Source organism: Sebastes umbrosus, chromosome 14, assembly GCF_015220745.1.
Source record: "Sebastes umbrosus isolate fSebUmb1 chromosome 14, fSebUmb1.pri, whole genome shotgun sequence".
In the NCBI taxonomy this organism is placed as follows: domain Eukaryota; kingdom Metazoa; phylum Chordata; class Actinopteri; order Perciformes; family Sebastidae; genus Sebastes; species Sebastes umbrosus.
Genome location: NC_051282.1, coordinates 17,432,399 through 17,458,593, shown reverse-complemented (window position 1 = coordinate 17,458,593; position 26,195 = coordinate 17,432,399). Strand labels below are relative to the sequence as shown.

The 26,195-nt window shown below is 42.6% G+C and overlaps 1 protein-coding gene across 1 annotated transcript in view; it reads left to right on the top strand.

Annotated features, from left to right (window-relative positions):
• shank1 (SH3 and multiple ankyrin repeat domains 1) overlaps positions 1-26,195 on the top strand; it is an 89,379-nt gene that overhangs the window by 59,583 nt on the left and 3,601 nt on the right. The window contains exons 16-27 of the mRNA XM_037793230.1: positions 9,198-9,280; positions 9,383-9,507; positions 10,803-10,938; positions 11,047-11,127; positions 14,079-14,087; positions 14,379-14,405; positions 14,518-14,574; positions 14,807-14,922; positions 15,682-15,808; positions 16,486-19,993; positions 20,263-20,274; positions 20,597-21,490. Of these exons, the coding sequence (XP_037649158.1) occupies positions 9,198-9,280; positions 9,383-9,507; positions 10,803-10,938; positions 11,047-11,127; positions 14,079-14,087; positions 14,379-14,405; positions 14,518-14,574; positions 14,807-14,922; positions 15,682-15,808; positions 16,486-19,993; positions 20,263-20,274; positions 20,597-21,490 (5,175 nt within the window). The remainder of the gene's footprint in view (positions 1-9,197; positions 9,281-9,382; positions 9,508-10,802; positions 10,939-11,046; positions 11,128-14,078; positions 14,088-14,378; positions 14,406-14,517; positions 14,575-14,806; positions 14,923-15,681; positions 15,809-16,485; positions 19,994-20,262; positions 20,275-20,596; positions 21,491-26,195) is intronic.

Sequence of the window (26,195 nt, the reverse complement as noted above, 5' to 3'; positions counted from 1 at the left end):
GCTTATTTTCCTTTTCATGCTTCCCTTTCTCTTTAGCTCCCTTTCTAACTGTGTTTCTCTCTCGCACATGCACACAGTATCATTTATTATTAACATGCTTTTCATCAACAGTGACATTTAATGCAAGCGACACACTCAGCCATGCAAACTCACACACATATGTTTGTGCACACACACTAACACACACATCATGGATAATTAAAGCCGTGTATTGCAGCATAGATGGAGCCCGGGACTATTTGTTTGGCCAGGCAGGCAGGCAGGCAGGCAGGCATGGCTGACTCAGAACCGCCCTCACATAGGCCTACTTTCACAGCCTTTATCACTACATGTAATATCTCACCTATTCCTCTTTTCATCCCTCTATATTTGGCCACATCTCCTGACCATCTCTGCATCCTTCCTTTGCTTTCTATTCATCACTGTATTGCTAACCCCCCTGTACTTTTTAATTTTCTTTCTATCACCCTCTCTCCCCTGTGGTGTCTCCATCTGGAGGTCAGACAGTGAAGGGCACTCTAAAGGGAGAGGAGGGTTGGAGAGAGGGATGAAGAGGTTGGAAGAAGGAAAAAGGGCATTATGTGTTTATAAATGGGTCAAAAGAGGCATATGTATTGTTTATTTTTTGTGCAAGCAACAGGGGGCCAAGGCAGGTTAGAGGAAAGTGTGAAGAGGGATGCCCTCTGCCATGTTTTAACTCTTTCATTCTGACTGTGGAGACAAGGGCTGCCCCCTCTTAGTCCATTAGTCGTCTAATCGGTCTAGGTCAACTAAGATTTCTTTAGTCGATTAGTCATTATTTTTTATGGCTTTTCATGCTGAATGACTTATTTCCAAGAAACTTATGAGCACATCTATGGTAAACACATTTACCATTCACATTTAAAGTAGTGCTTTTGTGTGATTCTTTGTGGAGAAAGTTTCACAGATTTCTAAATTAAATTAACTAATCGATTAGTCGACAAAATCGTGTGAGTGTTAGTTGACTAAGAATTTCTTTGGTTGAGAACGGCCCTAGTGGACACCAAAGCAAGACTGATATGAATTTCTCAAGCCTCATATGAAGCTGATTATATTTTTATTATGGATGGCAATATCAGTCGATTGGTCAGTCGCTTTGTCCATCTCTTTGGTCCAGACTAAAATATATCAAAAACCATTGGCTGGATTGTCAGACATTGTACAGACATGTGTGTTTTGAAATGGACACCACTGATGGGCTGATATCCAGTTTTTGGATAAGCCCAACAAATTGGTCCAGCCCCAATAAACAGAATCATCTTATCTGCCACTCTCTGATCCTCGCCTTCTGTCTTATTGACAGATGGATATATTTCAGTCTGGCTCTTACAGCACGAGACAAGCCGTGACACTATAACAAGGCGTGATAACCGAAACCCGGCAGTCAGTTAGATGAACTGCTTTAACTTGATAATGCAGTGTGGCAATTACATTAATGAGAACACAAGGAGTGAGGGATATGATCACTAGCAGTGACAACTGACAAACAAATAGAGAACTTTTATGTACGTCTGCCATACCCCTCCACAGATGTATTTTTAATCACCCCGCCTGTCTGTCCTCATCCTACTTTATATCTTTCCTCCCTTCTGCTCCTCCTCCTCTAACCATGGCAGACTTTTTTCTCCTTGGATGGCTGTATTGATATTCCCCAACTTTTTTTATTTTTTTTACCATGGTATAAAGGTCTTCAAAAGCCTAATTCTGTTGGTCGGTTGGTCGGTCGCTCAGTTGGTCAGGAGACATGCTTGAATATTTGGGTGCCATCAAACCTCATCAGTTTGTTGAAAATATTTTCAACAACTCTGGTCTGTTCTGTAAGCATTTGGGTGTAGAGAAATGTTTCTACTTTTACTATTTCAGCAGCATTTGCTAGCTTACAAAACACTTGTAACACTGCTGTTCTCAATAAAAGAGATAACAGCTATGAACTGATAGTTCATCGGATCTCTGTGTCATTGCCACAGATGCACTGATTAATCTGTACACAATCTGTACATGCTGCTGCTCCTCTCCCAGCCCGCATGAGACCATTTTTGGGCCAACAGCAGGTCAAATAAGGACAAGTGAGCACACAGAGTTTGGAGGAGAGAGGCAGAATACCCTGCTAAACACTGCTGTGGTAGTTAGTTGTGTCTTGTAAGGCACGTGCATTGTTTCTTGCATAGGCAACATAAAGTCGTCTGATATGATTTATCATATTTCTCTAACATGACTGACTTCACCTTACTTGACTTTTTGGCTGAAATTTGCAACAAGCGATAGACAAAGAGTGTGTGTTCAGGTTTGGCCATCGGATGATAGATGCGCACACACACACACACACACACACTCACACACACACATATACAGGACACATTAGGCAGACATGCAGATACACATAATCACACAATCATGTGGACCTTCTGTCAACGATTGTTTGCTCTCCTGCTCCCCCCACCCCTCTCTCTTTCTCTCTCTCTCTTTCTCTTTCTCTTACTTGCATGCCCTCTCTTTATCTCTCTCCCTCTCATCACACATGCACGCACACACAAACACACACTGTACACAGAATCACAGCGGTATAGCCTGACATGCAGGGAGAGAAACAAAAAGGCAGAGATGTGAGAAGAGAGGGGACAAGAGCTGTGATCGTCCTCGAATGCAGGAGGGAGGCAAGAGAGAGAGACGTAGAGAGGGAAGGAAGGAGGGAGGGAGGGCAAGTCGACGGAGGAAAGCTTCGACATACGTGGAAGGAGGCTCTGACTAAGATATGATGTGAGTGCCTATTCAAGAGAATCTGTACCTCTCCCTTTCTCTCACCCCCTTCTCTCTCTCTCTCTCTCTCTCTCTCTCTCTCTCTTCTTCTCCTCCTCCTCTTCCTCCTTCCGCCACTCACCCGCCAGCTGTTTCTCTGTCCTCTCTCCTCTTCCTGTCTGCGTCGATGCGTCTCCTCCTTCCCCCCCTCTTTCCCTTGCTCTACCCTCTCATTCATGCTTTGTTTACAGCAAATGTGAGGCGATAGTGTGTGTGTGTGCATGCGTGTGTGTGCATGTGTGTGTGTGCATGTTAGTGGTTGGAAAGAAAGCAAAAAAATGTGGTGGGTGAGGTTAGTTAAGTGTGATTTAAAGGTACGCGGGTCAATAATAGGAGGGAAGGACAGCAGCAGAGGCTCCAGAAGGATCTGCACAAAGTCAGATTTGTAATATTACATAACAATAATTTGTCTTTTATCATTATGTCACATGCTGATGATGATACGTGTTCAGTCATTTAAACTTCAAGACCCTCATAGCATTCCCTTTGAATTCATTATTTCAGACAGGACTGTATAGCAAAGACTTATCTCAGTCACATCCGCTTTTATGAATGGGAAATCATGACAGTGATGGATGGGCAGAGTGAATACTATACATTCAAACCATAGGAAGTGGAGGAGTGAAGAGAATGGATGAAGGAAGGAGAAAAAAGGAAGTATATGTGGTGTTCATGGTTGTATAAGAGTTGATTGCATCAATGCATGTATGTTTGGACTGTATGTGTGTGTTTGTGCATGAAACCCCCTGCGAATAAACCCAATCACCTCTCACTGTCTCTCTCTAAATTGCCTAATTTCTCTCTCTCCTTTTCTTAAGCCACCTTATTCCCCCTCCCTCTCCCCCTGCTCCAATACTCTCTCTCTCTCTCTCTCTCTCTCTCTCTCTCTCTCTCTCTCTCTCTCTCTCTCTGTGTCGCAGTCACAATGAACCATCTCCATCTCTTTCTCTCTCTCTCTCCCATTCCTCCTCTCTCTCTGTCTTAAGTATGAAGGGGTTGGGAGAGCTCGGCCCTCTCCCTTTCCCTTCTTCCATCTCTCTCTCCTCCTCTTCCTCCTCTCCTCCTCCTCTCTCGCGGCTCGCGCTCGCTGCTGTCTCGCTGGAAGACGAGAAGGAGAAGGAGCAGGAGAAGGAGGAGGAGGAGAGGGAGGGGAGGAAATGGCGATGGGGGCATGCGGCGAGGAGGATCTCTCCCTCTCCCTCTCCCTCTCTTCTTCCTGGCCGTCGCTCGGCCCTGTGAATAGGAGCGTCTGGTTCATTTACAGGTACCTGCCATGGCTTTTTATACCCCCCTACCCTCCACTACCTCTCTCTCCCTCTCTCCCTCCAGTTGCTTGGGGAGATGGGGGGCGGAGGGAGGGATGCATGCATGTGGACATCATGGATGGCAGGGCAGGATCTATTAGATAGACTGACAGATGTTGCAATGCATGCTTGCAGATGGATGTGTTTGATTCAGTGCATCTCCATGTGAGAGTGTGTGTGCGTGTGTGTGTGCGTGTGTTTGTGTGTGATGTATGTGTGTGAAGACGGATGAGAGCTGCTGCTGCACAGCCCGGTGTATGAGCAGTGCAGCCGTTCTGTGTTTCGCTGTATGAACATGTGTGTGTGTCGTTTTCTTTCTCTCTGCTTTGAATCGCTCTCTGAACAAACGTCCTCCAGCAATGCTGCACCGGCACAAGTGATGCTTGCTGCTTTTACTGATGTGCAGATTGATTGCGTGTTTGTGTGCATGCATGCCTAATGTTTATGTGTGTTGGTGTATATGGCTGGTGTGTTTGCTGTTGTCCATTAAAAACACAAAGGTATGGCAGGGACATTTCTCTTCCTCTGTTGGCCGGTTGATTGCATGTGTTGTTGTGTCCTGCGTGATGTATGTTTACCAGTGTGTGTGTGTGACAGAGAGAGAGAGAGAGAGAGAGAGAGAGAGAGAGAGAGAGAGAGATGGACGGAGAGGGAGGGAGAGAGAGGGAGGGAGACTGCCGACAAATTGGAAACAGTGCATGGTGAGGGAGTTTTAACGATGCAGCATGCATTACAAGTTCCAGCTTCTTTCTGACACCTCTATGGAAGCCTGCGTGGCCAAACCGGTTTAATATCTCAGCTTCTCATATATGCAGTTGAGACTCACTGTACGCTGTGCTGGATTGTCCAGCTCAGTTGTTTGCATCTAAGATACTGATGACAAGATTGGGTCGCTAATACTGAGGAGTCAACACAGAGTGTGGCACTATCACTGTATCCCAGTTCAGTGTCTGGATCCTCTAAGGATGCAGTCCTCAACGGTGGACCTGAAGGGCTGAACCTGCTCTTCTCTCAATAACAGAGGCAGAGCCTCACAAAGAACAAAACTAATGGTGTGTTCGGGTGTCAATTTGTAAAGACAACAAGTTTCAAAGTTTGTCACAAGGAAATTTCTCTCAAACACCCAACAAAGTGTAAATATGAGTGATAAACTGGGATGAGTTTAAGCGTTCTATATACGGGATTCAGAGCATTAATATAGAAATTATTCCGACTTCAGAGGATCCAGCCACTGAACTGGGGCACAGCTAATGTCACTTGGAGTTGATGACATCCTTGAAGACAGCAAAGCCTTAGTTAGTTGTAGGCGCTGGTTGGATGTGATTCAAGGGATTATTGCAATTTATGCAACCCTGAGTGGACACACTTACACGCACAGACACCGTGAGTGAATATAGGATAAGTAGTACAACATAAACATGACAGATATGATCTGACACATCTTCCAATGACCAATATTTGTAAGAAAGACACTTGCAGTTGCCCTAATTATTTGTTCACATCACGAAGGACTTGGCTTTGCGAGTGTCACTTTGCTCTGACTGATTGTTGGCTGTACAAAAGGCTCCGAGTCCTCTGGTCCTCAAAGTTTTCGTCAGGCATATTCTGCATTTTCTGCTGCTTTGGTATTACCTCTGATAGTGGTTTCTCAATCTGATGAGTTCATATTACTGGTTACCAGACACATTTGTTTGAAATAAAAAAGTCAAGACCAAGACTTCAAAGTTTATCATCGGCCCCAGCGATGGATGTAATAGTTCTTCGGATGTTGTGTTTGAGACATTTCATCATGTTGTCACTTAAATAAAGGTTGTGTAAAACTAGGATCCTTATATTGCATTAGTAATTCATTATATTTACTCTGAGACTAAACAACATCAGCGGGGAAACAAGTGCAAAAATATGATCTGCTGTTGATGGTAAAGTTTGCTGAGCCAATATGTTTGTTATCTGCACACATGCTCAATTTCCATGGAGTGACTTGTTGCTTGTGTTGCCTGCAGACACAGACTAACAGCTACAGGGGAATGTGATGTGTGTGTTTCCATGTTTATATTACTTACTTGTTCCCAGTAGTAATGTACTTCTACACAGTCCTACCTTAAGATTTATGTGAATGTGTTTGTACATACAGTATGTGCTCATGTATTCACTCGGTCCCTCATAGCGTTTGAAGTCTGGGCTGGACAACAGAGATGAACAGAAGAGGACAAGAATAACAAAGACGGAGCCTTGGCAGAGACAGAGAGGCTCTCACAGCCTGTGGAGAGCATCATACACTCAATAGACTGAATTAAAAAGATCATGAGGGGGAAATGTGATTAGAAAAAAATGAGTAGAAGTTTGAAGAACAAGGGAGGGAAGCCAGTACAGAGAGAGAGGTATGGAGTAGGCGGGGCCATCAGGATGGAAAAATGTAAAAAGAAGAAAAGCCAGTGAAGAGAAGAAGAGAGAGGGATGAACAGATGGAGAGGGCTGGGACTATTTTGGTGCACGTTGGGATTATCAGCATGTGGTTACAGTATGTTACAGCTGACATGGTATATATACCCCTCTGACTCACTGACTGACTGAATGGCTGTTTGGAGGGTCTTTCCATTCATAACAAGAAAGAGTCCGTTAGAGGTCAGCAGCCCTGAGAGGTGGTGTCGTTTCACACCAAAGTGGTATAAACTGAAGTGGCCGAGCGTCCATTTGTGTGACGTGTCTCACCTCTCATGCTAGTTACTAAGAAAAGGAATTTTTTTTTGTCCTACTAGCAGCTAATAGGACAAGAAAAAACCTTTCGTCATTGACACATACAACAACGATTTTAATGGCGTTTTTATCACCTTCTATGGTAGCTACACATTTGTTTTTAAAAGTAACTCAGTCAATGTGTGTGAATTTAAACATTGTCATTCAATTTCGTCTGCCGTACTTGTCTTGTACAGTTGCATACAGTGGAGGTAGAAGTACTCAGATCCGCTATTTGTGTTGAAATATCAATACAATAATGTAAAAATACTCCATTACAAGTTAAAGTCCTATATACATCCTGTCATCCATTAATGGAATTTAAGTAAGAAGCATTATCAGCCACATGTACTTAAAGTATCAAAAGTAAAAGTACTCGTTCTGCAGAAAAATGGCCCCTGTGACCAATATATTATTATATATGCCCTCCAAAGGGCCACAAGATAAATCTGAGGGGTTGTGAGATTATTAATGTGGTAGGAAAGAAGGAAAACAAACAAAGTTCTGCTACACAAATTCATTTTGACTTTTTTTCTAATCTTTGCGTTTTTGTGTTTTGTTGGATATGTATACCTATTTGGGCCATGTACAGTTACTTAATAACTAAAATCATTTGAGCAGTTTAGAAGGATTTTGTCTCTTTGGTTGGAGGGCCAACAACTCACAGACATCTGAAACATGACGAGGCCTCAACTAGACACTGCTTTTTGTAAGTGGTCACAAGCCAAAATGTTGGGAACCACTGGTTTAATCTTAGTCTGAAAAGTAACTTGCAACCATAGTTGTCAAATAAATGTTATTGTGTAAAAAGTACAATATTTCCGTCCGATATACAGTTGAGTAGAGATATGAAGAGGCATAAAATGGAATTACTCAAGTACCTCAAATTTGTGCTCAAGTACAGTAATTGTCTGAGTGAATATATTCAATTACATTCAACCACTGGTTGCATGTTTCCCATCTGTTTGTGCCACAGGTCAGAACAGAAAGTACACTACACTATACAAGCTCCACCTGTGAGCATGCAGTGTCTGTTCTCTGCTGTCAGTGACTACTCGCGTACCATCACATGGCTTGGCTTTGGTGTGGTCCTACCCAAGCAAGTTTCCCTGCATCCAGATCGAGCTGTTGCTGAGGCAACAAGCAGCGCCATCATACTGTATATAGCATCTCTTCTTCACTGAGGTTCTGGTAGAAATCGTCTCTGGGCTCGCTGTCAAAAACATACAGTAAAGTGAGGACATAGCAAAACACTGCTCTCAGTCACCACTGTACTGTAAGGGAATGTGGCATAAGTTACTATTTAGTGTTGGTTGGAGTTTGAATTTTCAAGACTGATAGTAGCAGTAGTTTTAAATTGAAGCTGAAATATTTTTAAAATCAATGTTCAGTTTTTACATTTGAACACGCTGAAATATTAATTTTCAATTTCAGAAATGTATTGTCTTCATTTCAGGAAACCTGTAAAATGTTTAGAACATAGGATTCTTTATATTACTTCTACAACTATTAGTATTACTACTAATACTTCTAATAATAATAATAATAATAGATTACTATAAAACAACATGTACAAGGGTACATGAAATGTCTGTCAAATCAGGCTTCCCATAGACACACGATAAAAATAAACCTTTATTGAAATTTGGTTGTTACAGCAGCACAAAGACAGCATGCAGATAAACAGAGAAATTAAAGAATAGATAATGATAAATAAGAGGTGTATAAAAAAACTAAATAAAAATAACCCACTGTTGTAAAGATCAGTTCTACACTAGAAATATAAATCAAACAAACTGCACCATGTCCATTGTATTAGAGTTGGATCAGCCGTTTGGGTCCTGTGCTAGATTTTTAACAGACAAATATCAATCCAATACACTTTTTTTGCTTAACAATGTATAAATAATAGAAAGGAGAGGGAAATATTACTGCTCTCAACAAATGTTTTATCATTTCAAAATAAGTAACTGACAAACAAAGCAAAAAAATAAAAATAAATAAATACCCACATATACACACAGGGGGTCCAGTTTTTAAATGAGTTTCTGCCTAGTACTGGTGGTGATGTCATCAGAGGGAGACACAGGAAGTGGGAAGCAGACAGCATTGGAGAGGAGTGGTGTGGTTGGGGAAGGGAAAAGTGACACCAGCAGGATAAATGTTGTGATTTATCGAATTTAAAACTTGACTTTCCACCCATCATCTCCATTGAGAGGTAAATGCAGACATGCAAGGCTGCACAGTACATGTCCTCCTTGTCTTCTGTTTTTCATTTTTGTCTTGTTATTTCTAACTCTCTCTCTCTCTCTCTCTCTCTCTCTCTCTCTCTCTATGTAGTGACTATATAATAAAGGAGAAGACAGTGCTTCTGCAGAAAAAAGACAGCGAGGGTTTCGGCTTTGTGCTGAGAGGGGCCAAAGGTAAGAAATAAACACAAACATCCTCATTGATTTAGGTATTGCAGTTCTAATCATACTGTATCACATGCATAATACATTTTCATGTTTTCATGGTGTCTCCAGCTCAGACTCCTATCGAGGAGTTCACCCCCACCCCGGCCTTCCCTGCCCTGCAGTACCTGGAGTCGGTGGACGAGGGAGGCGTTGCCTGGAGAGCCGGTCTCAGGATGGGGGATTTTCTGATAGAGGTGCTGCCATGATTTACCACTGCATTATGGGTTGGAATTGAAAGCACTGACAGGTTCTATGTCGAGGTTTCTGAACCTATACAGAACTAGACAGCAAAGGTGTACAGTCTCCTAAATGTGGAATTTTTTTAGGAAATATTTTGCATCTGGATCTGAATGTTCAAACTTTTCTGTTCAAAATCGTTTATTTAATAAAACGTCTATATTCACACCTAATCTGCACCAAAAACATATTTTTGTCCCATGGCCCAAGACCTCACTTTCCACCAAAGTTCATAGGTTTGTCTCACTGACTCACTCCTACCAACCTGTAAAAACTATCTAAAGTAATATATATTTCAGTCAAGCACATATGACTTCATTAAAGCGGCAATAGACAACTTTTACTATTAGTATTATTATTATTGTTGGTGCTGATGTTGCTAAAACAACCGGATCGCTTTAGTTTTCTTCAGCGCCTAGCAACTACCAACAACACAGTGCAATGGTCAAGGAAGAGTAAAACACCCGGTAGTATTAATAAGTAGGCAGGTTTTGTTATTTACCGAGCTTGTAGAAAGAATATCACCTGAATGTTGGGTTGGAACCCTCTCAATCCCAGAGCTCTCTCCATCGAGTGAATGCCTGTCCGAGGTTCACTGTTTTACCTCGGTTTTTATCATTTCATTTGGGCCGAATGAAATGATTGGATGGGTTTATTACAGTCCTGCAACAGCCACACATACCAGATTTTCAATATTACAATACAAAGTACTCCAGTTGTTCTACCATCCTCCATTTCCACTACCTGGGGATAGCCATTGATGGCTACCTGGGAAAACAAAAGCGCTATCCTCTTCCTGTTTTGGTTGCGCAGTGGTTGACACATTTCCTTTGTGCCGTAAATGGAGCCTTCATTTTCCTGGGAGATCGTACCAGGTGGCAGACAGAATTTTGCATAGTGAAAGCGAGGCTTGTAGGGAACAAATCTAAACACTGATGGTGTCATTATTCTATAGCCATTACATTATGGAATCAACATTTACCTCATAATGATAAGTTAAAGCAAAAAACTTGTCTATTGTCACTTTAAGTTGGGATCCATTGTTATTTCATATACTGTGACATTTGTTTTTATACATATCATTTGGCAGATATTATTGTTCAAGATCTTTTACTGTCAGTTTCAATTCCAGTTGCTTTATTGACATAAATGATGCTGAAAAATGTAAATACAATTGAGAAAATATGGTAAAAATGACAATAAGTTGTGTTATTAAACTCTTTGTGCCTCTCTGTCTCTGTGTCTGTCCCAGGTCAATGGTCAGAATGTGGTGAAGGTTGGTCACCGACAGGTAGTCAACATGATCCGGCAAGGTGGCAACAGCCTCATGGTCAAGGTTGTCATGGTAACCCGCAACCCTGACATGGAGGAGGGTTCGAGAAAGAAAAGTAAGAGTCTATCTACTGCGCCCTGGGGTGCTACTGTAGGTGAATGCTGTGAACCTTCGTCTTGGACAGCCTGACGGACCACTGTCTTGTTTGTTTCCTCCCTTCCAGTCCCCCAGCAGAGTAAGAGGCTAAACACTCCGGCTATCGCCCTTCGATCCAAATCCATGACTTCAGAACTGGAGGAGATGGGTAAGAATTTGGCTTAGATAAACTTTTGAGGGGGTGAAAAGAGAAGGATTACAAAGAATGGACAAACAGACAGACAGGGAGATGTAGACAAATAAAGAGAGCGCTTTAAAGCTGAAGAGGGGGAGAAAAAAATAGTTAAGGGGAGAAATCGATTGAGGTGATGAGGGATAATAGAAACAGTGTGAAACCAGAGTGTTGGGGTTGCTAAAGATGCTGAAAGTATGAAGGGGAGTTGAGCTAAGGCTAAATTTAGACAGCAAGAAAGTAGAGAGGGAGATAGTTACTCAGTGACAGAAAGGAGAAGGAAAGAAAAAAGAAGGTTGGCTACCGCCATGGATGACGGTCTCAATGCATTTCACTGTTCTTTCAGAGGTTCCACACTGTCACTTCCAGCACCCCCACTACAGGTAACCCCACCCAGAAAAAGTGTCGCCATCCACCCTGTGATCCCTCTCTCACTGCCCGCCTCTCTTACCTCTTACCCCCCTGCACACCCCCACTGCTCCCTGGCCCTCCCACAGCTTTAACCCCAGCGCCCACAGAGCAGTCTACCAGCCCCTCTGCTCAACACACACACACACACACGCACACACACACACACACACACACACACACACACACGCACACTCAGCAAGTATTTGTTGCCAAGGTAACACTGCGGGGGAATGGGCGTCACCTGAGAGGAGTTTTCCGGGTGCCACAAACATCATGGCTAAGTGTCTGGTCTTCATGTTTTAGTGAGCAAGTTGACAAAATATGTCCTTGATATCTTTTGTTGAGAATGTCTTTGATTCATTTGGAAGAAATCACACCCAGGATAAATTTATTGAGATGAGTAATTTTGTGAAGAAAAAAAAAAGCAACTTTGTTCCAGGTCTGTTGCTATGGTAACAGCATTATGTGTGGCTATGCTTATGCCATCTCTATTTGAGGCAAAATAGTGGGAGGAGAGTGCATGGTGAGGGTCAACACCCCCATTTGCAGATGAGAACGTTGGCCAGTGTTTTATTGGTGATTGGATTATATTTTCTATACGTTTACGGTGTTTGCCGTCGCTGCTGTCTGGTTAGGAGCATGCCCAGTGAGCAAATGATGATGTATGAAGGCTGATGACATGTTGAGCTGCTGGAGGGGAGGGGAATGTCTCAGATCTAGTTTTAGCACTTTCTCTTACAATGACTTAAAGTGACCAAAACGCTAAACAACAGCAACTACCATGAGTCCTGCCCTGCTGCTGCTTTAAGTCAGAATCTGACTAAAGTTTGAGTGTAGAAATCAGCCCTTTGCTTTATTCCTTCCCCATCTCCTCCCCTCACTTGCCTCCTCTCTGTGGTGTGACCTCACCTGACCAGCACAAAGCATGAGCGCCCAGTCTGAAACACTGGTGCCAGTTTCCTGAACCCCCAACCCACCTCCCTTCCACCATTAGTGCTCACTTTAAACACTATTCTCTTACCGCTAGCACTGTATGTATGCAGTGATACTGTATTCATTATCTCAATACATTAAGTATCACTGCAACAAACTTAAAGGTGCTGCAAATTAAACCATTTTACATTTTACAATACGGTGTTGAGATTTGGTAGCAACATCTGCTGGATTGTTTTATGGCAAAAAAGCAAAACGCTACATCCTCTGCAAAAGGAAGCCAAAGATTTTAGAGAAAATATGGTCATCATTTTGAGAAAGAAATAGCAGTAAAACTGTGGAGACTAGCCTCATCATCATCATACCAAGGTATTGAAATCGATTGAAGTGATATATAGATGTAGTGCCACAGTGCGAGAGCTAAATCAGCCAGGCCGATAGTAGCTTATTGCAGATGTATTGTATCGGTGTATATTTTGGTTGATTAGTAATAAAACATTTCAATACAGAAATGCCAAACCAGTTTTGAGGTAATTCAGAAACAGTGTCCCAATTACAGAGTTTGTCCACCAAAGATCATTTACAAGTTGATTGAAATGTCCCACTTGGTGTGTATCTTGGTTACAAATCTTAAAAACAAATTCCAAGGGATCTCTATCAATATTGTATGGTTAAATTATGTGTTTGATTTTAAAGAAAATTACTATCAGCCGATATATCAGTTTTTTTAAAGTCCCAAATATCAATATCAGTATCGGCTTAAAAAATCGCGAGCTATACTTGTAAATGAAAGAGTCAGTTTGACCCAATATAAAGTGCATTTATCAATAAATATCCCAAGTGAGATGTTGGTGTTTAATTTGCAGCCACACTCCTTAAAATAACTTAAATCATCTTTGCTTTTGCCTCCTTCTGGATCAAGGTGAGAGGAGCACAGTGTGTGATGAAGCCATGTCAGCCCCTACCATATGCTTATTCTAATGCATTAGAATTCATTTAGCTGTGACGCCTATTAAACTATCTCACCTCTGTGATTGGTGCAGTGTCCCAGTTCACCTAGAAGTCATGCTGCAAGATAACAAGGACATTAAAATGGAAATGATCCTGCGGTGCACTTAAGTCCACAAATTGTTGTTTTCCCGACACTAATTTCACGCAAGTGTTGTTTAAATATGTTTGGACATGTGTTTCGACAAAATTATGGCTTATTTTTTTAAAGGATTTGTGCAGTGCAGTTGTAAGTGAGAGATGAAATGAAGACAAATTCAAAACCCTTTTATGCTTGATTTAACCATCGGACATCAACATTTTATTTCTGTTTAATTAAGGTCAATAAACTACACATTATGAAATATAATGGCTTGAGTATAAGTATGGTTGATAACCCTATTCCTATTCAGTTCACACACACAAGCTCACTCACACCAGCGGATGCAAACACTAAAGGGTCACCTTTAATTCCTCCTCTTTACTCCCCTGTAGACTTGTCCCTTTACTGTTTACTGGTTTAACCACTAACTCTGTCTTTTCTTTGTTTCCTTTGTCCCCACTTCACTGCTGGCGGGATCTTAACCATTTAACAGTGGAGAGAGGTGGGAGTCAGTTTCAGACTAATTCCACATTTGTGTGTGTGTATATTTTCAAGTGTGTCAGAGAGAGTAACAGCAGCATACTGTATGTGTGTGCAGCATATTTACTGTAACATAAGTGTGCATGCTTCAGCTGTCTCAAAATGTGGGTGTGATGTACGTTCGAAAATCGAAAAGCCTGGCGAGGTGACTCAGTTTGTCATGCTCCGGGGAATATGATTAGTATTCACTGTAACAACGCTATCGCACTTTCACTCCTGCCAAAACTTAAGTCTCCTTTTGTCCTCCTTCCAGCTGCTACCCCTTGGAAAAAAAAATCAGGTATGCTCTGGTACACTCTCGCTTAAGGCATTGTATTTATGTCTGTCCAAAATGACTTGGCACTCACCACTTGGTCACTTATTGGACTTATTCTGAGTTTCTTTTCTTTTAGAATTCGAATCCTCACAAGTTACAGAGAAGAAGAGGACAGTCTATCAGATGGCTTTGAGTAAGGGAGCGTATGTTTGTCAGTGGCCATTTCCTGAATTTCTTTCTCTCTATGTCCTCCACCTTCATCAAGTGTGTCCCTTTCCACACTTTTCCTTCATTTTGTTGCTGTCCATTTTTCTGTTTCATTGGCGTATGTCCCTTTCTTTTTCTCTCTCTCTCTCTCTCTCTCTCTCTCTCTCTCTCTCTCTCTCTCTCTCTCTCTCTCTCTCTTTCTGTCTTTTTTCTCTCAGATAAACTAGATGAAATTCTTGCAGCAGCTCAGCAGACAATCAGCACCAATGAGGCGCCAGGGACACGGGGACAGGGGCCAAAAAGAGACAGAGGAAGAAGTTTCTATGGCAATGAGGTGTGTATCGTGAAACATACAGTATATGTGTGCTGAGATGTGTGTGCTCGTGTTGACTGGGTCTCTCATCAGGTTGAGAAGCATGTCAGACATTAAATTGAGTTGTAGCAAGAGACCACAAGAATATAGATTTAAAGAATATCAAAGCAAAACTTGACGCAACCATTAGTTTCAATGGTAACATTTGAAAGCTGCACTGGGCAAGACTTTTATTTAAAATGTCCCCTCATTCCTACATTAACATGTTTGAAAAGTTGAAGATCCCCATTTACTGGGAGCCATAGATTTGCATATACATACTCTTGAGGCAGGTACGATCACCTGGCCTGTTATGAACAACACATGAACCAAAGTAAGGACAACACCAGAGCCATTATGCACATTTGTGTGGAGCAGAATGTGTAGTCCAAAGATTTGTTATATGATAATGACTGCATCAACATCTTATGTTTCATTTAAAGGCATAAAAATGTGGCTAAGTGTGAACAAGTTAATAAAGAAATAAACAGTAAATAAACGTGCACGTTGTAAACAACAAAATATCTTAAGTCTTTTATTCTTGACTCATATACTCAGACTCTTGACTCAGATATTTTTGACATTAACAATGACCAAAACCATTGAGAATTTACACCAAACTCAGCAGCTCTACGTCTGTTTTGGCTTATTATTTTAATTCTTCGGCCCACACATGTACTGTACGATTGAGTCTCATGTCACTCTCCACTTTCTTTCACATGCTCCTTTTTGGCATTTCAGCCAAACTACGGGGATCAGTCCGGGTTGGGGATGATGTCGTCGGGGTTGGGCCTCGGCTATGACCGTGGACAATACACCTCAGGTGGTCACGGCCCACCGCACGGTATGCGCCGGCAGAAATCCATCGGTGAGGCTGTCTGTTTTTTCTGTCTGCCCCTCCTTTCGCCTATCTGTCTGTCCTCTGGACCAGTAGAGGTCTACACTGTGCTGACCTGTTTGTCTGTGGCCAATAATGTCTCGTCTGTTGCCAAAAATGTATGCACTTTGTATCTGTAGTGGATCGTATGTTATCTACTCATCTGTTTAACTTACTATACCTGTCCTGTAAAAATAAGATGTTTGTTTGTCTTATACTCACCCTACTTCTATTTGTTATATGCAGTAGTGCCACTAATCTCAGTTTTAGTCTGATGGATTATTTTCTGGTTTGTTGCTTACTAAAGCTTTACTAACTCTCCTCCTGAAAAAGTAATGTGCTCTCTGGTGACCAACAAAACAAATGCTGCTGTGTGATGCTGCCCAGTTGCTACTTGTTTATGGAATATATAGCACTAACTGACTTACCTACTAACAGACATAAGAATTGAGGACAGACTCGCTGGCAGGTAGACGGGCAGTCAGATTTAGACAGACACTCTCATAAATTACCCTCAGCTTTCCCTTTTTCTGGCTCCATTTCCTCTCTACTTGTATTCACCCCAAAACTTTTCCTCTTATACTCTCACTCTACACCATCTGTGCCACCTGCAAATCCCTATTTCATCCCAATTTGTTTTTTCTCCATTTGTGAATGCTGCACTGCAGGGGTGCCTGAGGAGGAGAGGCAGTTCCTGCATCCTCCATCCGTGAAGTTTGCTCGCAGTCTGTCGGTGCCTGGCCCAGACGAGATCCCTCCTCCTCCCACCACAGCTCCACCAGAACCTCCATTCTCCTCTGCTCCGCCACTAGGTTGGAGAGGAAAGTCATCCCAGCAGCCTGTCTCCGTGTCCCAGTCCACAGCCACCTCTGCGCACTACCAGCCCTACTCCCAGTCAGTGCACTTCACCCATGGGGGCAGGGAAAGGGCAGGTGGTCCCAGCACTGGCCCCAGTGGTGGAGCGGTGGACCACACAACCTCATATGCACCTGCAGCTGCCCATACTGCTCAAAGCAGGACTGTTTCGCGGAAGGTTGCCTACACTGGGGAGCCTGTTGGAGCTGGTGGAGGGGCCAAGGCAGCAGGTCTTAGGAGAGGCTACAGCACTGCTGTCCCCCCATCCAGCATTGCCACTGTAATGCCCCAGCAACAACAGACTACGCAGAGTCAACCCCAGCGAGCAGACCGCAGTACAGCTGGGGCTGGAGCAGGTGGTCCTAAAGGAGGGGCCCGGAGAGGTAAGGGACCCCTGGTGAAGCAATCTAAGGTAGAGGACCTGCGCCTGGCCCAGGGTACACTGGGAGGCAAAGCCTCAATGGAGAAAAGCTCCATCCCCATCCCCACCATTATTGTCAAGGCCCCCTCAACCAGCAGCAGTGGACGCAGCAGCCAGGGCAGCAGTGTGGAGGCCGACGTTCCTGCATCAGGGGAGACAGATGAAGCCAAAACACCCCACGGTCCTCCTCCCTCCACTCCTGCTCCACAGCCACCTGCCCCTCCTTCCATCCCAGCACCGCCGCCTCCGTCCTTGCCTTCTATGCGAGCCCAGGAAAATCTGGACTTTACCAGCCAGTTTGGGGCTGCCATTGTTGGCGCAGCTCGCCGAGACAGGGAACGGTTTCATGAAGCCCGCAGAAAGGGTAACTCCATGTTCATGTCTGCTGAGGAGGATGTGAGTCTTGGGGGAGTGAGTGATGGAATAGCAAGGACTCAAGTGTCACAGCAACAGCTTAGCACACAGGCTGAAAGTTCATCAACACGGCTGCGCCCGTCCAAGTCTATTGACGAGGGCATGTTCTCTGGGGACACCTTTATTCATCACACCCGCAGTATGCCTCCAGCCTTTGGCCTACCTGAGTACTCTTCACCTGCCCTGGACTATCAGCCTAAGTCTGTGCCTACTGACTTGTACACAGCAGTAGGCAGGCAGCCAGCACCCTCCAGTACAACCTTCATTCACCCTCTAACAGGAAAGGCTCTTGACCCCACATCGCCACTAGGCCTCGCCCTGGCTGCCAGAGAGCGTGCTCTGAGGGATGACAGCAGGTTAAGGAGGGGAGCAGATCATCATTTCACCCGCCAGATGTCGAGTGTGGTGTTTCCTTCGTCTACTGTCACCTCTCAGCCAGTGTCGTCCACCGCCCAGTCCTCTAGCTCCTCTTACCTGGTCACCTCGTCTTCTCTGGCTGCTACCACGGCGACTGTTGGCCGCCCACCTTCTCCCAGAATCCTCAGAGGAGTTGGGAGTGTGTGGAGTGAGGAAGGTAGTGGGGGAGAGAGGGAACGGGAAGGAGGAGGGGCTCGTGAGGGGCTAAGAGTTCGCTTCTCTGAGGACAAAACGGTCCACACGCACCACTACCAGTCTCAGCCATATCAGCCAACCTTCAAAGAGAGAGAGCGGGAGAGGTCGAGAGAGCGGGAGCGGGAGAGGTCTAGGGAACGGGAGAGGGAGCTGTCGAGAGAAAGAGAGAGGGACAAAGAGAGAGAGGGTTACATGAGGAGGGCAGAGCAGGCTGCTGCCAATGCGGCAGCTGCTGATAGCTCTGCTCAGCAGGCATCCCAGTCTCAGCAGCCTCGGAGGCCTGCTTTTCTCAGGATGGAAAGTCAAGCTGATGCTTATATCTTGTCCCTAACCCCTCCCTCTCCTCCAGCTACCAGTACTCAGCAGACAGCAACCACTACTGGGAGCACTGGGTCTGGTTTGATGGTTCTTCCTCCTCCTGCCCCCTCAGTTGATGCGGACGATGAGTTTGTCTTCGCAGACCCTCTCCCACCTCCATTACAGTTTGCTAACAGCTTTGACAGGGGAGTTGGGGGATTATCAGGATACTCACAACATGGGATGCGCCCCAACAACCTGACCCGCCAACAGCAGGTCCCACCCCCGCCACCTCCACCTCCTCCTCCACCACCACCCCCTCCACCTCCCCAAAAAGAACCATTTGTAAGTGGGTTTCCTACTCATACACCCCTGCCCTCTCCTCAGGCAGGGGACTCCACTGCCTCCAGCCTCACATCTTACGACAGTGAGGTGGCTAACCTGACTCAGTCTGCTCCCTCCCCCTCCCAGACGTCGCCCAACCCCCCACCTCCTCACTCGCCCTCTACCCTGCAGATAACGGGACCTCCGCCTCCCCCGTCAGTCTCACCACCGCCTCCTCCCGGATCCTATCACAGACCCTTCTCTATGTCCCATCCCCACCACCTTTACAACAGCTCTCACACTCCTGGACGTTCTTCCCCCACGCCTCCCCCACACACAGTCGCCCCTCCACTGGCCTACCGTGGTCCCCCAGTGCCCTCCTCCACTGCTGCCACCTCTGCCCTTAGGGGCACTGCCTCACATGCCACGACCGCTAGCTGTGCCGCTACAACCACCGCTGCTGCCACCACAACAAGCACCTCCACTCAGCTCTACCATGAGCGCACACACACCACACATACAACATCCACCGCCATCACAGGCAGTCGCAGGACAGGGGATCACCGTCGTACTCCCCCTGCTACCAAGAAAGGAGAATCTCAGGAGACGGTGGTGGACTCTGGGATTGAAGAGCTGGACAGCCGCAGCAGCAGTGACCATCACTTGGACAGCATCCTGGCTGGTGTTCGGGGAGATCGGCTGGACCGAGGGGAGAGAGGACGGATGGGAGGGGGAGGCGGGACAGGGGAATCAGAAAGGGGAGGAGATTTTCTGGAGTCTTACATGAGCTACCTGGACGGACAAACTTTTGAGATGCAGAATGCCACAGCAGCAGCTTCCACCTACCCAAAAACCAACCGGTTCAGAGAGGGAGGTCGCACCAGTGATCTACACAGACAGACCAGCACCGCTCCCGCATCTTTCCACTCCCACAGACGAAGGGACGAGCAGGAAGAGGACGAGGTCGAGGAGGGAGCGGATGAAAGTGGCCGCGATGGGTATGGTGTGAGGGACATGCAGAATTTGGGACGTCCCATTTCACCGTACTTTGATCGCCCTCGCACTCCTGAGATGAAGCCTCTCTGGGGCGAGGGGCAGATGGCCAGTGACCAGTCCGCAGCACTTTTAGAGGGGAAGAGGATTTACCCTCCTGCATCCAGTATGAAGCCCAGCATCATAAATGAGCTGAACAGTAAACTGCAGCAAAGAACCAAGGACAGCTGGAGCAGCCAGAGAACACTGAGCAGACACAGGTACACATCAGTGGCTTTATGTTTTTCAGTGTCACAGCATGAACTACATTTTTTGTTGTTGGTGATGCACGGCATCGTCATTCTATCCATGTTTCACCTGTGTGAACGTATCAGTGTGCCACCTGTGAGTTCTTTACCTCCCACAATTGATGTTCAAGCCATCTGTGAAACACTGTGTACTGTCTGCTTATGTCTTGTGTAAGTGTTGTGTCTATACTGCGTAAACCTCTCCTTTTATTTCTCTGGCTTTTTCCATGTTTTTCTCTCAGAAGCAGAAACAGGTAATAGAGCCACTTCCACACTCCCTTTTTTCTGTCAGGAAGAACATAAAACTTTGACACCTGCTTGAATTTATAGCCTGTTGTGAGACAGTAAGGAATGACAGGAAACCTTGTTTAACTTGAAACACTTATAATGTTAACTGATTGTACACAATCAAGATGTTGACCGTATAAAATCATTTTAATCCACAGGTTCTAAAAATTGCTGGACAACATTTTTACCAACATTTCCTTTAATGTGTGTGCATGTTTTCATCTCATTGTTTTCTGTTTTCTCTCATGCTTTTGTCTTGTAACAATTTCTCTCCCTCTCCATTCTCAGATTTTCAGAAGACTCAGCCTCAGCTCTGAGCCCCCCCTCAGCTCGATCCCAGTCACCGTCTCCGATTTCATTATCGCAGCCATCGTTATCCCCGTCCCCCACCCCAGCCTCCCAGTACCCCAACTGGGGACGATCCCCATCTCCTCAACCTCCAGCTGCCTCTCAGCCTCCACGTTCCCATTCCCCGCTGTCTCCGACAACTTATTCCCCTTATCCCACTTCCCCCAAACACAGACCTGTCTACCGGACCAAAGCCCTAGAATTCCAGTTCATCCCCAGTCGCGAGTCCCGTAAAGCAGAATCACACATGTTCCAGCGTAGGCGAGCACCCAGCCCCCTCATATCCCCGTCAGAGAGGCCCAAGCTGGGGGGTCCACCTCGGCCATCATCCCTTCCGCTCCTCCCCACTACACCTCTATACAGTGCCATGTACGACCTCCGAGGTTCAGTCACCCCACCATCACCTGGGAACCCTCTCGGAGATCCTTACTTCTCGCCCTCTCCTCCCTTGTTTGCCCCCTCTGGTGCCCCTCCTCCTCCAAACTCCGCCTTAGTTGTCTCTCGATCCCTCTCTCCAACTCACTTCTTGTCCGGGACCTCTTCTCCGCCCATGCACCCTCACCCTCCACCTACATGCCTAAGTTACCCCCATCTACCGCCCCCTTCCCCTACAAAGCCTTTTGCCTCCAAGCCGCTGCCCTACTGGACCAAGTATGACGTTGCAGACTGGCTAGGATACCTGAACCTGGGTGAGCACAGAGAGCGTTTCCTGGACAACGAGATTGATGGCACCCACCTGCCCTCCCTAACCAAGGATGATTATCTGGATCTGGGTGTGACGCGTGTAGGCCACCGTATGAACATTGAACGGGCCCTGAGGACCGTCATGGACAGGTAAGGTTGCATTCACCATCATCATTTACCATCTCAATTATTTGGAATATTTAAAATTGGTTACATTCATTTTCCTCTGGGTTAACTTTTTCAAAAACTTTACACAGTTCTCTTTTCAACCATGCAACTCAACACAACAGTTAATCTCAAATCTGAAATGCACTAATGTAACCAAAACATTTGACATTTTTTTATGGCATATTATACTATGAACCTTTATATGATATTTATACATATATATGATTATATATATGATATGTTGTATGGCAAACTGATATGACATTTTTTAAGACATACTGTGACCTTTTATGACATTTTTATGGCATACTATACTATGACTTTTTATATGGAATTTTTACAACATAAAATACTATGACTTTTTATATGGCATTTTTATAACATATAATACTATTACTTTTTATGATATTTTTATAATGTACTATACTATGATATACTGTGACATTTTTATGACTTTTTTCGATATAATATACTATGATTTTTTTCATGACTTTTTTCGACATATATTATGAATATTTTCGACATACTACACTAACTTTTTTCGACGTACTATACTATGACCTTTTAATGACTTTTTTCAACATACTACACTATGACTTTTTTCGACATACGACACTGACTTTTTTCGACGTGCTATACTATTACTTTTTTTTACATGCTATAATATGACTTATTTTTACTTATTTATGACTTTTTTCAACATACTATGCTGTGACTTTTTTATGACTTTTTTTCGACATACTATACTATGACTTTTTTCAACATATTATACTGTGACATTTTTATGACTTTTTTTTGACATACTATGAATTTCAATTTTTTCGACATATTATAATGTGACTTTATGACTTTTTTTGGCATACTATACCAGGACTTTTTTATGACTATTTTCGACATGCTATACTGTGACTTTAATATGACTTTTTTTGTTTTACATACTATATTATGACTTTTTTGACATACTATATGGCTTTTTTCGACATACAATACTGACTTTTTTTATGACCTTTTTTGACATTCTATACTACGACTTTTTTATGACTTTTTTAGACATAATATACTATGACTTATTTTTATCACTTTCTTTTACAAAACTATACTATGTGTTATCACTTTTTTCGACATACCATACGACGACTTTTTTATGACTTTTTTTCGACATACTATGACTTTTTATGACGTTTTTTGACAAACTATACTATGGCTTTTTTTTTTTTTTTACTTTTTACGACATATTATACTATGACTGTTTTAAGACGTTTATCGACGAATATGTTATTTTTACGACTTTATTCAACATATTATACTATAGCTTTTTTCGACATACTATACTGTGACTTTTTTATGGCTTTTGTTAACATACCATACTATGACTTTTTCACAACTATTTTCGACATGCTATTCTACAACTTTTTTTATTACATTTTTAGACATAATATATTAACATACTAAACTATGACTTTTTTTTTTTCGACATATTACTTTTTTTTTTTTTCTGACATACTATACTATGACTTTTTTTTCAAAGAATTTGACATACTACACTATGACTTTTTTTTGACAAACTATAGTATGATTTTTTTTTAAAAATTTTCAACATACTATACTGACTTTTTTTTCGATATACTATACTATGACTTTTTAAAATATTTTTTGGACGTGGAGTATTATGATTTCTTTTTACATACAATTGTTATGTCCCTTGAAAGGGTGACCGAGACACATGAACCAGTCCCTTTTCCCACAAGTTCACAGTAGTCACAGAATATGAAATGATTTAGTTTATTAGCCTGTTCAGATGTCAGGGTGAGCCAAGGCCAACAAAACAAACTTAACAAGTAACCTGAAGAAATAAAACAAAACAATATACAACTACTAAACTTCCGAACTCAGATAAACCTGAGAAAACAAGGTTATTCAAAATAGGCAGCCCAAATCTTGTAACTTCAGCAGAAGAAAAAACATCAGTATGGCTAAAGCTATAGTCGATGCGTGCGCAAGTGTTTTTGTGGCCGGTTGGGAGTCGAGGGAGATGCGTCTTTCCATTGCCGTCAAGCCAAAACCATCTTGGCTCCTTATGTAGTGTGTAATCATCAATAGGAGCCGACAACTGGTAATCCAATGGTCTCCTTGTCCTAAGGCACAAATCATGCACAAGACAAATTGTCAACAAAATATCATGACATTCTATGACTTTTTTTTTTACTCTTTTTTTTCAACATACTATACTTTTACTTTTTTCTGACATACTATACTATGAATTTTATATTTTTTCGACATAGTATACTATGACTTTTTTTCAACATACTATACGATAACTATTTTATTTTTCGACACAGTATACTATGACTTTTTTTCAACATATTATTGCCATAACTTTTTAAAAAAATGTCGACATACTATACTATGACTTTTCTTTTTACATATCCTGTGACTTTTTAAATTTTTTTTCAACATACTATACTATGAGAATTTTTTCAACATAATAAACGGTGACTATTTTTTGACATACTATACATTGACTTTTTAATAACTTTTTTCCACATACTATATTATGATTCATATGAGTCATAACATATGTCGAAAAAAAAGTCATAGTATAGTATGTAGAAAAAAGAGTAAATAATAAACATAGTTTAGTATGTCGAAAAATAGACATAGTATTTTCAAAATCCTATACTTTTTTGACAGACTTTACTATGCCTTTTTTTTTTTTTACTGTTTTTTGACATACTTTACTATGATTTTTTTCTACATGCTATATTTTGACTTTTTCTGACTCGTTTTTCGACATATTATACTATGAACTTTTTTTCAACATACTACACTATGACTTTTTTTTTCAACAAACTATATTATGACTCTTCTCCGACATACTATACTTAAAACATTTTTTACGACATACTATGACTTTTTTTTTGACATAACTATACTATGACTTTTTTTCCCCCCAACATACTATATGATTTTTCTTATACTTGTTTTTGGACATACTGTACCATGACTTTTTTTTCGATATCTTATACTGACTTTTTTTGACATACTATACAATGAATTTTTTTCAACATATTATAATATTACTTTTTTTCGACATACTATACTATGACGTCTTTTTGACATACTGCACTATGACTTTTTTCCGACACATTTTACTATGACTTTTTTTCCGACATAGTATACCATGACTTTCTTTTGACATACTATACTATGACTTTTTTCGACATAATATACTATGATTTTTTTTCGACATAGTATACTATGACTTTTTTTTGTTCGACATACTATACTATGACATTTTTTGTTCGACATACTATACTATGACTTTTCTTCGACATACTATACTATGACTTATTTATTCAAGATACTATACTATGACTTTTTTACTTGTTTTTCGACATACTATACTATGACCTTTTTTATGATATTTTGTATGACATTCTGTAGTAAAAAGTGTTTTTTATGGCTAACCTCCCTAACTCAGGTAAACAGGAGAAAACAAATTAACAAAAATAGCCAGCCCACCTTTACTATCTCCAGCAGAACCACCAGTAGGACGAAAGCTACAGTCTATCCGTGTGCAGGTGCTGTTGTGGGCGGTTAGGAGTTGAGGGAGATGCGCCTTTCCACTGCTGCCGAGCCGACACCATCTTGGCTCTTCATGTAGTGGGCACCATGGTCTCCTCGTCCTGGCACACAGCTGCTTGCATAAACACAGAAACCTTACACACTCATGGAAAGACACATTGGCAACAAAATACGACCACGTCCTAACACTGTACTATGACTTTTTTAATGACATTTTTTGTGACATATCCATTTTGAAAAGGCAGAACTTGTGTTGTTATGTCAGGATGTCCTTTACACAATATGTTTGAGCACTGTAGATTACATGGTAAAAAACTAAATAAATAAAATGCGTAAATAAAATGCATATGAGAGATACATGTCCCCCACAAAGGACAAAGCTGCATTACCAGCTCTCAAGCAGTCAAGGTAATGATACTGTTACTATGGTTACGATTTGTTGGTTTTAAAATGCTGCCCTTACACCTTAAAGTCTGGATTGAAAATACTCCACCTCTGTGTTGACCTATGTCTGCAATGCAGCTGATGGTAAAAATCGGACTAAAGATCCGCACACTGCACTAGTACTAGCTCAGCTTTAATTAAAAAGAGCAACGTTTCGATAGATCAGAGATCTTCGTCAGGCATTGTCAAATCACCATCACAAAGCAGAACAAGCAATATATAAACACAAATACATCCATCACTCAGGTGGATGAGATCTGCATGATTGAGGGTCAATCTACTATCAATCTGGGCCAATCAGAGCAGAGATGGACAACACCGTCCGATACTGCCCCATAGGTGACAAAGCATGCCTCCATAGACAGGGAGAAAACATCAAGATCAATTATACAGGCACGTATAATATTGCAATGCAGCTGAAGAAATGAACCCAGCTGTTGTCAGTCATCAAGTGTGTGATGACCAATGTTTTCCCAATCTAATCAGTCATGTAGCGAGTCCACAGCACAAGAGCCACCATACTCTCCTAATGAACAAACACTTGTCTCCATTTTAAAATGTACGAGTCACACAAGAGAACAACTCATTACTGTGCTACAAAACAACAAACACCATTCATCATCATCATTTCACAAAAAACACCACTTGTGTCCTATTT